The sequence below is a fragment of the Amborella trichopoda genome, chromosome 7 (genome assembly GCF_054954075.1).
Source record: "Amborella trichopoda isolate Santa Cruz 75 chromosome 7, AtrichopodaSantaCruz75HAP2 v2.0, whole genome shotgun sequence".
Lineage (NCBI taxonomy): Eukaryota > Viridiplantae > Streptophyta > Magnoliopsida > Amborellales > Amborellaceae > Amborella > Amborella trichopoda.
In genome coordinates, this window is record NC_142342.1 from 17,371,372 (window position 1) to 17,384,703 (window position 13,332).

General features: G+C 38.4%; 1 protein-coding gene across 6 annotated transcripts in view; it reads right to left on the reverse strand.

Annotated features, from left to right (window-relative positions):
* Window positions 1-3,747: 3,747 nt before the first annotated feature.
* LOC18441170 (Tetratricopeptide repeat (TPR)-like superfamily protein) overlaps window positions 3,748-13,332 on the reverse strand; it is a 33,511-nt gene continuing 23,926 nt past the window's right edge. For 3 of the 6 annotated variants that reach the window (XR_016059921.1, XR_016059923.1, XM_020671570.2), the window contains exons 6-8: window positions 12,993-13,128; window positions 4,276-4,356; window positions 3,748-4,171 (exon numbers count right to left, since the gene is read on the reverse strand). Coding sequence is in view for 2 of the 6 variants with exons in the window: in XM_020671570.2 (XP_020527229.2) it covers window positions 4,155-4,171; window positions 4,276-4,356; window positions 12,993-13,128 (234 nt within the window). In the remaining 4 variants the exon portion in view is untranslated. Of the gene's footprint in view, window positions 4,192-4,275; window positions 4,357-12,992; window positions 13,129-13,332 lie in introns of all 6 variants that reach the window. The other 3 variants (XR_016059920.1, XR_016059922.1, XM_011627610.3) reach the window with 1 other exon arrangement.

Below are 13,332 nucleotides of genomic sequence, written 5' to 3' on the forward strand. Positions count from 1 at the left end.
ACTTGAAAAAAATAATGTCTCAAGATTGAAAAGAAACCATCCAATTTACGAAAGAATGCAGTTTCTATAAAGCTAGGCTTTATGATAACAAAGTAAAGCCTTAACTCAAATCCTCATTTGGAAAGCACTTTGGAGATTGAAAATCGCTACGATGGCTCTAAAATCAATGTCCAGCACCAACTGCAAATTGGAAGTTCAAAAAATTGTACAGATATTGTGGACCTATGAACAATTTATTTTAGGGTGAAATGGACGGTTTAGATAATGTGCATGCAAAGTTCGCGTGGCTGCTAGAATTGAAGTGGATGTCTCCTGTGGTTAGGCAGCAATTCCCCTCCCTACAGTCACCTTCTGCCTTTACGCCATTTCATTCTGCAAACGAGTTAGGGAGGGCCCCAGCCATGCTTCTGATAGAAATGAACTTTACGTCTAATTCATCCCAACCTTCCCCACCGTTCACTCTCCTATCTTGCGCTAGTGCTTACTTAGCTCTGCTCCTTGCTTAGCTTGTTTGGCCCTACCCCACCGACCGTTAGCCTCTGCTTCTTCAGATGCCCTATCTTCTCTACTGCTTTAACCTACCCCACGAGGGGAAGGGTTGTACAGTTGAGAAGGGACGGGCACTCCTATCCCTTGATAGCTCACCTAGGCGGCTCGTGGTGGGAGACGGAGAAAGCACCCCCCGTATCGTCCTCAGTTGCATCTCTGATAGTAGCATATTGTTGACCTCCATTGCTATCGCTATCCTATTTCGCCACCGCGCAACAACTTTCACGCTAGCGCGCTCTTCCGTTGCTATGTTCTTCGCACTTCACGTTAAATTTGGCTGTCTTCTCTATGAGTTGGATCTCTTTGGAGCCCCTTGATAGTAGTTAGCTCTGCTTTTTGCTTCATAAAATGAGTTTGCCTTGCTTTTTCTTTCTCAGCCAAGACTATGTCTCTACTTTTGAGTTCTCGTTGAGGTGCTAACGAATCAGAGGAGGAACTTTCGCTCGTGGTAGCGGAACAACCACCACTAGATAAGGCACCACTTCCCACCCATAGCTACCGCATCGGAGCAAGCTCGGCCTTTCGGAGCTTAGGAGCTAGCTAGATCAGCGTCCACGTCAGCAGCAACCAGACTGGAACTTCCTCGAATCTGCTTTCGCTTGATTCAAACCAACTTCTCCTTTTTCTGCTACTTCAACTAGAGCAACAGAAGCACGATCTACTTCAACTGGACATAAAATTGATTTTGCAACTTGAACTGGAATATATACTATTTTTAGGATTTGATATCCTATTTTTTTTTCTCAACCACATGATCAAGGCCGAGATGATCGAATCGAAGTTTTCCAAGAGGCACCCGGAATTACCAATCGAAGAACCCCTTATCTACTTTCTTTGAGAAGGTAGAAGCTTTAGCTTTCACATTCTAGTGATGGGTTCTTCACAAACATGAAATTGCTCGAAACCCCGTGGCTTGTGCTATATCAATCATTGGAAACAGAAGGACCACTCCAATTGTCACCTTGAACGTCTCCACATCCTTCAAAGAATCCTCGGTAAATCCTCCCACTTTGATTGTAATTATTAACATGGGGCACGTTCAATAATTTGTGGCATTTGTTTTCTCTGAGTTGCCATTTCCTTGCTTCATGTGTTGATGCTGCAGCATAGATAGGACAGGCTTCACGAGGTACGGATTAAAGAGGGAAATGGGGAGTTTATGTGAAGAGAGAGAGAGAGAGAGGGACAAAGGGGGTCGTAGAGTGAGAAGGGGGTTTCTTCGCGGCTGAGGCTCTCGATGAAGGGGTCTTTCTTTAAAGGTACTTTTGGTTTGCGCATAAATATTCTTAATGGAAAATCAAATGGTAAATTCGCCGGGTAAAAAGTAAGCAAGGGTTGTTAAAGGTACCTTTTGTAAAACTTGGACGGAGTACATGGGCATTTTATGGGTTTTTATGAGACTGTAATAATGGGAACTGCATTTTTCCCATTACTATATTTTTATAAAAATCGTAAGGAAATGATTAGGGCAAGCAATGGGCCACGTGACCCGGCCCTAAAAAAAGTATGGCCTAAGCCACAAACTTTAGCCTGAGGGCTAGACTAGGCCCTCTTTTATTTCTTGTTTTATCGTTTATTCTGTCTTCATTGTTTTTGGCCCGGCCCAGCCTAGCCTTAACAGGCTAGGACTAGGCCGTCTCTATTGGGACAAGGCTTAAGCTGTTGTCACCCTTAGAAATTATCAAGGGAAAATTATAAAAAATACCCCAAGACCATACTTTCTATTCAACTTACCCGCAACCTAATTTTTTCTCACTTTTTTTCCCAAGACAAACTTTCTATGCAAATACCTCAAGCGAAAAAGTTCATGCAAATACCCTTCCCATACACAAAATTCATTTGGGCCAGATTTGACATTAACTTTTGGACCCCACTTGCACATTGCGGGAGTGCACCATCATATTGCCGGAGCGCACAAGTGCTAGACCGCCATAAGACAACTACCGGACCGCCCTTTACATAGTGCTGGAGTCCTGAAATCCAATAATAACTGTTGTCGGACCATCCTTTGCAACTGCCGAACCGCACTTTACACAATGCCGAAACCCTACTGCCGGACCTCACTTTATATAGTGTTGGAACCCTACTGCTGGACCGCGCTTTACACAGTAAAGAACACTACTGTCGGACCGCATTTATACAGTGCCAGAGCCCCTATTTTGGTGGGATAGAGGAGATGTTTTGGTGTGATAGAGGAGAGAGCATAGGTAAGATAAAATAAAAGCAAGGGAATGTAATTTAGGCATTTTTTTATTTTTTATTTGGTTGGGGCGGTATTTGCGTAGAAAATGTATTTTGAGAAAAAAAGTGAGAGAGAGTTAGATTGGGTAAGTTACATAGAAAGTGTAGTCTTGGGTTCCCAATTATCAATATGTTAATACAAAAATTTGAAGCTAAGACAAATAACTTCTTTTAAGTTTTTAACTTTGTCTATGTTTCTAGTTTATGTAATTTTCTGTTTCAACTCCTCAGATTTTACTGAGAACTGTATATGGAAAACCAAACTATTGAAATCTCCGACAACTAACTCAAAGAGATTCTTAAGAATGAGGTTTATGACTACCGGTTAACCATCACTAAGGGACCCCACGTGCCACTTTGTGACCACATAATAGAACCCTTCCACACGATAAAGACTTGCTCCATTATCAAGGCTGGTGAAATACGGTGGAATATACAGTCACCTTGTTTGCATTCACCCTGAATTGATGTAGAGGTTCTAACTTTGATGATGCTAAAGGTAGCTGTGAGAGCCAACAATTAAAGATCCTGCTGCAATATTTATGCATATATAAGACTTAGAAGAGCTCAAATCCCACTAATGGCAAATGAGCGTGTCAAACGAATATCTTTGAAACGCTCAAATTGACTGCAAAATGAGGAAGATGAATGGATCCTTGGACCATTACAACAGCTGAATGAGTAGTGCATGGTAGGTATGGCAGACGGTATTGCCTGACATTCATTCTCACAGGCATCGTTTCTGATTGATTATCTCCCTCATTCAAGATATTGGGTTCCAACAAAGGGACACTAGTACGGGTAAAATCTAAGCGACCATCATGACCATGCTATTGCCTTGACTGTACCTTTCTTAACCAAGCCAGAAACATGTCGAGAGATCGGGAATGAAAGACTTAAAACCTATCATGGTGTCAGAGCTCAAGAGCGTAATTAGTTCATGCAAGTGATCAAGGATTTACACAGAAACTTACTACGTCATAAAAATACTTAGGCTATCAGAGTTTTTGTACTTCACTCTCTCCCGAAAACACAAATAAGCATGCATGCACGTACACGCGTGTCTCGATATTCTATTCAAGATAATGCTTGAATTCATTCTATAAAATGGAATTCGTTGAAGCCAAATTCAGACTACACCTGGTTGCCGCCATGCACATTATGGTGCAGATATGCCCACTGATTCAGAGATATTTTAAACAACACTTACGGAGCTTCACACATGAATAAAAAAAGCATGGAACCCCCATGCTCTTTCTAGTACGCACCTCAAAACCATGTGTGAATCTTCAACCAACTCCAAATGCAATCTTCTGAGCTGAATCTGCCATCATGGAGGGATCCACTTTCCAGCTGTGAAATCTCTATAGAATGCTGACCGCTTTGAAACAACATAAAACACTGCATAAAAAGCCCAAAATAGAGATGACACAGGAACAAACATGAAAATATGCGTGTAAGAAATTTAAGAAGAGCGAAATATACCTGGAATCCCAGGGATCACATAGTCAGGCTGTTGTATGACATCATGAAGTGTTTTCTTCTCATTCACCTTTATCCATTTTCCTGAAGTAAAACAGAATGAACTAAGATACAAAGGGTTCTGAATCCAGTAAGGCCTAGATACAAAAAAGTACATTCCATGATGATACAAATGAAGCTTCAAATTTACAAAGTGAAGGTCGAAGCATAATGGGTGATTTGATTCGAGTAGCATCAAGGGCCAAGTACATTCGATGACATCAAGGGTTAACGTGCAGTGTGGACCTAATACAATACTGGTTAGGAGGGGCGATTTGATTCTAGTGGAAGGCCCAAAAGGATATGGCTGGAAGTAGTGAGAAGAGATATGGTGACTTATGGTCTGACTAGTAGCCAACCCCAAATAATTGGGATAAGACTCAAATGATGATGAAGGTAGAAGCATAACAATAATATAATACCTATTTGTGGAGCTCTTAATATATTTACACAATTTGAATAGATATGTCTTGACAAATTAAGTGTGACACCACCTTTCACATTTTGCTCCTAAAACAAGCTAGGTTTGGGTCCTCTGAAAATTTCGTATTATGGTCAATACTTCAATCCAAAATTTCTTTTGAGAATATGCACCCAGACAATGGTTTTCATCTTAAACATACGATGAATGCATACGCCCAAAATTTTTCATAGATGATTAGAAATTTTCCTATATTGTTTCTTGAGTTAGTTCTTTGAAAACTAAGAGAGGTTAAGCAGAAAATGACCACCTGTGAATTACCTCAACATGCATTTGGCAAGAGTTATGAAACACATCGATTGCATTACATATTGTACCACATAATACACAGTTGTATAGGATAAGATGTTAGATAAGATACAGGCTTCCACAAATTATCACATGCATTACCACCAGAATTGAATTGTCATCACACAATTCATCATAGAGGTGTAGTGTATATATATATATATATATATATAGGAGAGTGATTTCATACAATGGTCGTATAATAATATAATCAATGTTCAAAAAAACGGATTCAGGCGCCTAGACGGTTTGGGTGCCTGGCCGCCTAGGCGGGCGCTGAAGGACAAGGTGCCCTCACCAAAATCAAAACCCCGCCCCCACCCCAAATATAAAAAATTGGGGAGTTCTTAGGGCATAGTTTATAGCCTTAGGGAGTTTTAGGGTAATTTTAGAGCCCCAAACTCCTCGTGATCATGAAATAGATAAAACTATTATGGTACAACAAATTTGTAACATACATAAGATTAAAGAATTAAGTCACTAAGATACTAACTATTACTTTACAATAAGACTTAAATGAATAACTGAATAAAGATAAATCTAACATGGTAAGGGGTCTATTGATAATAGAAGAATTCTATTGAAATCATGAGTTAAATACTAAATTTTCAACTATCTAAAATCCTTAACGACAGACGGAAACATAACAATTTTATTAAATGCGGAAATACCAGTTTTCAAATAATCAAATGTCACCTACTCATAAAACTTATAGACGCAACAAGTCACTTTGAGATGGATGTGTTGCTACCGTTGCAAGAGTGAGACCAAGGTCAATGGCGTTTAGTTAGAGCTTATGTATGAAGAAAGAGAACAATGAGTTTTATTTATGGAGAGAGGGAGCATGAAGAGAGAAAGCGGATGCTATGAGTTTCATACGAATTCATGCTAATGATTTCAATGATATTTTGAATATACAATACTGTTGTTTCCTGATGGTTAGTGATAAAGAGTTTCAGAGATACTTCAAGTATACAAGTGGACCTACCCGATACGCCGGTAGGGATTATGTGGACTCATTCAGTACGCCGGTGAGATAAGAGTGAACCTACCTACTACACCGATAGGGATTATGTGGACTCATCTGGTACATCGGTGACATATGAGTGGACCTACCTAGTACGTTGGTAGGGATTATGTGGACCCATCCAAGACACTGATGGGGTATATAAAAGACATACTTGGGACGCCGGTAGGGTATTTGTGTAATCCTTTGGATTATGTTCAACTGTGTATTTCTGTTAAAGAATTTGAACCGTTATCCATATATGCTCTTCTTCATATTATTTCAATATGCATTCCTTAGAAAATATCTATATTTTTTCAACCATCATTTTTAAAGATTATAATGGTCACTTACTGAGTAGCCAAACTCATCAAACTATTGTGAAACCTTTTCACAATAATTGCAGCCTTATTGTTCGAATGTACAGCAGGATTAGCTTTGGAGATATTTGTAGTCACGGTTAAATTCACCTTTGTAACATTTGTTCTATCAAAATTGTATATATATGGATCTTCATGTAATTATAAGTTATGAGTAGACTTTGTACAAGTTTGAAAATTCCTAAATGGAAAATCAGTTATGTGCAATATATAGTAAAAATTCGGATTCTGTTTTATTTATACATTAATAATAGACTGTCACACTTCAGGAATATTAGTATTATAAAACTTGCAGTGTGACAATGATAGTATGAGAGCAATAGGTTTATGATTCTTAGGAAATCTGAGTAGGAATTTTGTGATATACTCTAAGTTATACTTATTGTATGAACAGATAATTACGATGTCAAGATTCCGTAAGACTGGTGCTAGCATGGAGGGAATTCATAAAGCCTTGTAGAGTATAGTTGCTCTTATGTAGCATCAGATGGAAAACAATAATCCACCTAGGCAGTCAATTACAGGAAATAATGACTGTAATATCGAACAATTTAAGAAATTAAACCCAACTCCCTTTAAAGGTGCTTCAGATCCACTAGAAGCCGAGGGATGGATTATGCAATTGGAGGAAATATTTGAAGTAATATAATTTCCTGATGATAAGAAGGTCACCCTGGCAGTTTTTACGTTGGAAGGTGAAGCAAAACATTGGTGGCGGATGGCAAAGAGAGTATTGGTCCCAGAAAACAAACCTTTGACTTGGAAAGAATTTCGAGAAACATTTAATGAAACATAATTCCCAGATTTTATTCGAGATCAGAATGAAATGGAATTTTTGGAATTAGTCCAAGGGAATAGGACAGTAGTACAGTATGAGGCCAAGTTTACTGAATTGGCCAGGTTTGCCCCACATATGGTCACTGATGAGGCAAGAAAGGTGAAAATGTTCGAAAGAGGCCTCAGACCAGCCATCAGAGGTAGAATATCTGCCCTAAAATTAAGAACTTATGCCAAGATAGTGGATTGAGCCCAAATTGTTGATAAAGACTGCGAAGATTACCAAAAGAGGAAAAACAAGAGAAGTCAGGTTAGACCCACATCATCTAATTGACAACAAGGAAAAGAATAAAAAAGGGCAAACAAAAGGCCAAAGCTGACGTCATTTCAAAACCCGTCAGAGCCTTATAAGAAATGTGGGAAGAAGCATGGGTTAACACCCTATTATTGAGAAACCGGAGCCTGCTTAAAATTTGGGAAGCTGGGGCACAAGATCAAAGATTGTCTTGTTATGCAAGTACAACAACACTCAAAGCATGGCGAGGCAGCTCAGAAACCTAGAATGAAAGGAAGAGTATTTACAATCACCCAGCAAGATGCCCAAGCTTCAAAATCGGTGATTCAAGGTAGTCTTACTATCTTTCAAGATATAGTTCATGTTTTGATTAATCCTGGATCTACCCATTCATTTGTGTCCCCACACTTTACACACCACTTAAAAGTAGAACCAGAACAATTGGAATACATTTAGCAATAGCCACACCTATGGGAAACTCAATTGTTACCAATCTAGTATACAAATCTTGTGTAATAATGATAGAAGAAAAGGAACTGCTGGTGGATTTAAAACTTTTAGAAATTCAAGATTTTGATGTGATCTTAGGCATGGATTGGCTCTCTGCCTACCATGCAAGTGTTGATAGTTACAAGAAAATAGTTATCTTTTGCATTCCGAATCAACCGGTATTTTACCTGGAGGGTGTCAAGGAAGCCTCCCCACCATATTTAATCTCCTCCATTCGAGCTAACCGCCTCCTTCGAAAAGGGTGTCAAGGCTTTCTTGCCTATGTTAAAGAGGATAAAAAGGAAAAGATGAATTTAGATGATATTCCGGTTGTTCGGAAATTTCCTGAGCAATTGCCATGTTTACCACCTGACAGGGAAATTGAGTTCTTCATTGAGTTGCTTCCCGGGACTGCTCCAATCTCTAAAGCCCCTTACCGAATGGCACATATGGAACTTAAAGAACTTAAACAACAATTGCAAGAATTACTACATAAAGGTTTTACCCGACCTAGTGTGTCACGTTGGGGTGCTCCGATATTTTGTTAAAAATAGAGATGGGTCCATGAGGTTGTGTATTGACTGACTACAGACAGCTAACCCATGTGACTGTGAAAAACAAGTATCCACTACCTAGAATTGATGATTTATTTGATCAATTACAAGGATCACAAGTATTTTAAAAAATTGATCTCAAATCTCGGTATCATCAGCTTAAGAGAAGTGATGATGTTACAAAAACTGCCTTTAGGAGAAGATATGGCCATTATGAATTCTTAGTTATGCCTTTTGGATTAACCAATGCCCCAGTTGTATATATGAATTGATGAATCTTCTCTTTAAGCCCTTTTTGGATAAGTTTATTGCAGTATTCATTGATGATATTCTAAGATATTCCAAGAATCAAGAAGAGCATGAGCAACATGTAAAGGTGGTATTGCAAATACTAAGAGAAAAAGAGTTGAATGCCAAACTAAGTAAATGTGAATTTTGGCTAGAACAAGTGCCATTTTTAGGGCATGTAATTTCAAAGGAAAGTTTATCGAGATGAGAAAGTAGTTAAGATTGACGGCCAAAAAATACCAAAAAGAGCGCATTTTATATATATTGGGTCAATAATCTAGTAAAATGGAGAGATTGAGGTACATGTTGCACATAGAATTAGAGCGATGTGGGTGAAAGAGAGATGTGCAACCAGAGTTTTATGTGATCGCTGCATACCAACAAAGTTGAAAGGCAAGTTCTATAGGATAGTTGTGAGATGAGCTTCTTTATGGGCACAACGTTGAGAGGTCAAGAAACAACATATCCATAGAATGAATGTAGCTGAGATGAGGATGTTGAGATGGATTAGTAGCAACACACGACGGGATAGAATTCGAAATGAATACATTCAAGAGAATTTAGTTTGTGGCACCAATAGGCAAAAAGATGAGAAAAACCAGAATTAGGTGGGTTGGCCATATGCAGTGCCCCAATGCAGCACCTGCTGAGAGGTGCGAATTAGATCAAATGGAATGCTGAAAAAGGGCAAGTGGTAGGGCCAAAAGGACATGGTAAGAAGTAGAGAGAAAAGATATGTGGACATATGGCCTCACTGAAGGTATGGCCCTTAATGGAGCAGAATGACGAACTAGGATTTATGTAGCCGACCCCAATTAGTTAGGAAAAGGCTCTGATAACAATGTTCTCAGTAATCCACAGGAAATCACTTCATATTGCCACCATGCTTTGGGTGGAAGCACCAAATTTTGGCTGTATGAAGGAGAGTGGGGCCAAACCTAGCACTGATTGAGGATACGTGTAGCTAAACTGGTGAGTTGGAACACAGGGGTGGAGGTTTTAGTGACTTTAAAATAATTGCAAAACATGTTCTTCGTTTTAATAACTATAAAAGTTTATTTTATTTTTTTTGGTTTTTTTATTTATTTATTATGCCAGATCGTCAAATTCGCCCAATCGGGATCATCGATAAGGTCAGAATCGGTGGGTGGACAATCCAACCAACCGATCAATGTTTTAAAACACTGATATCGATAGAAAAACTTTTTTATCAGAAAAATTATCTGATGGAAAAGCTAAAGGAAGATTATGTAGGTAATTCATTTAGGGTGACAAAGTCCATGGGGCCCCTGACGCAGACTAGAATCAATTGTATTGGAAAGGTGAGAAGCAACTCAATGTTACGTAATCAGAATGTTTTCATTATACTCTTCATTCAAAAAAAAAATTGTTTGCATTGGACCGTTCGTGTCCAATTTCTAAATGCATACCATAGGTCTTCTTCCTAGGAAATGTGAAATTTTATGTCATCCATGGCTTTAAAATAATCACATCAAATGATTAAAACATTCTTTTTAAGTAGTCACGGGAGAATTAAGCAGCAACGTAGTATGCCATTACTCCAATAATGGAGTCCAAAAGTTTCTGAAGGGGAATGAACAGCCAATCTACATCAGATGATTGGATCCTGCTTGGGATGCAAGGGATCTCCACCAGATTTCTTCAACAATCAATTTAACATGGGCCTCATCCGTTTGAGGGTGACCCCACAAAAAAGGAAAAAACAAGGCCCTCATCACAGGGCAATAAAACAGGCAACCATAAAACAGGTGAAACACAAAAAGGATGCACGTATGTGTCGTGACCTAATCCAATATGCACATGAACCAGTCCTGATCACTATGATAATTTTTACCTATGCTTGTTTTGACAACAATTCGGAGACCTATCAAGTCATATTCATCCCAAATCAGGTGAAGCACAACATAAAACTCATTTATTAATGAAAAAGGCATCTCAGTGTGAAGGATCTCAGATCTAGTTCAAAATCATTCAGAAAAAAAATAAATTACTAGTTTGATGATACAGCCACTGTAAATGGCCCAGAAAATGATTTGGGCTTTTTAAAGAGTATTATTCCCAATAGCTAATGACTAATCAACTGAGTTAACTTCAGGCACTAATTTTCAAAAACCAGAGTTTAAAAGCTTGAACTTGGTGGCCAACTCTATTACTGCCAAAACCAAGTTGACAAGCTGAACAGTAAACTAGGGAAAGAAAAGATGTCCCAGGTGGGTTTAGAACCTAATTTACCATCAAAGCAGAAAAGCAATCCTACCACTCCTCTAAATGACATCAATGTGACAAAACAACACATAAATATTATATACTGCTAAAAATTCAGGCAAAACTAGCTTTTTAATTGATAAAACAAGATAAGTGGGAAAGTTCTGCAAGTTTTCCTGAGTCAAAACTGTGTTTTCACTGTTTCGAGCTATTACACAACCAATGATGCCTATTCAGCTGTTTCACAGTTTGATTTGATAAAAGAAAAGATTTGTGGTTTTGAAATGCTCAATAGCAGCCATAAATGCACTCCCCAAAGGAACCTTTCATGTTCAATGTCCAGAAAGAAAGAAATAGTTCTGGCCATTTGACTTGACAGATATTGCTTGGATGGGTCTACCATTGTCAAGAGAGTAAACAAGAAGAAACAGGAAAAGTTTAAGATTTGCACAGACACAAACACACACACAAAATCTATCATTTTTGCCAGCAAGAATACATGTAACTTTGGCAACTAAATGTGCTTAAAAGAACAATAGTGCAGAAAAAAGATGATCTTTCAAAAACTCCAAAGTAGCCCAAGACTACCACACCCATCAAATATTGCCGCAAGAAAAACAGTACAACTTGCAACACGGTGGTTTTCATATCCAAAGATTACATGTGAGCAGTGCAGTAGACATTAGGAAGCTATTGGACATACATGTGCAGAAATAACAGTTTGAACCAAAAAAATGGAAGGGAAAAGAAATAAGAAAATCTCCTAACAAAACTGACCAAAAATCCAACAATAATGAAAGTGAAACTTCAACAAATGGCCAGTATGTTCTGTGCATTTAAAATTAAGTGTCTTTTGAACCTTAAAAGGGCAGCATATGTGCAAACCTACCAAAATATAATAGGGTCTGGGTCTGCAAGTACACTAAAATTGTGATATCATTTCAATGGAAGTCCACATCTGGATAAACTGATTTTAGATGACTTGCATTAAGATGCATGCTGGCACATTTGGTATGATCATGATATGATGAAGCAAACGAGACAAACATGTTAATGCATCACCTCACACATAAATGTTTTTCAATGTCATGTATAGATCTACAATTTTTATGAGAATCGGATCCCTCCAACCCTCAGATTTGATAGATTAATGATTGAAAATCTTGGGCTTTCTTTGGACCAAATCACTTTCAACCACATGAAACTGAGAGAGATCTTATTCTCGTCAAGAAAATAAGGGGTCATGCCCCTCTTGTATAAATAACATTGCAAAATTTTTAGACACCTCAAGAGGGTGGTACACAATGTGTGACAAATGTCTCCTATACAAATGAAAACGCACAGACAAATACCCTGTGCCATTGGAATTAGACTGCAAAGGGTTGAGAGCCCTATGGGATTCGATAAAATTATGGAAGACCAGTGCACCCTTCAGTAGAGGTAAAAAGGAAAATGTCATCTACCACCTGCATTTAAACAATCCACTAACAATTTATCAGTTTTGTTCTCTTAAATAAACGGATTGACCCTGTTATTGGATCCTAGGGGCAAAAAAGATCCATCCATATTTGAATCATCACTATCAAATGCAGAGCTTTCCCACCACTGCAAAGTGCAAACCATTTGATCTTACGAAAAGCCTACAACTACCATGTATATGATTAAGTTTAGCTTTCAAAATCACTTTACTAGGCCTGCCTATTAGAAGCAGATGAAAATGCAGCTTGCTCATTTTGAATTATGACATCTCTAGAACTCAGAAACCAAAGAACTCAAATGGATATGCCTATATGGTTGAAGATACCATCTGACAAGCAGCCTACTAGAAGATAAAACAGAAAGACCACAAAAGAATAAGTACGTATAGCTTGGAAAAATGGTTTGGCAAGTGCTATACCAGAAGATTTGGTGTTGCAAGAGTGGTGATCTTCATCTTCCTTCTGATCATCAACAATGTCAGCAACAGCACCAGGAGTTCCCTCCAAGAGATTATGAAGAACTTCCCTCTTTGACAAGAGAATCCCATTACCTGCCTGATGAGTTCCAAGAGTGACTAAAGTTAGCAGGAAGTGAAAATAGAGAAAATAAATATATTAATAAATAGAATCCAGGCCATCCTGCACATATTTGTAAATATGAATTCAGTGGCAGCTAAGGCCTACACAACCTCACAACCTGGTAAATCAGCAGTGCATGATTCAAGAGGCTTACAACATAGAATAAGCACAAAGGTAATG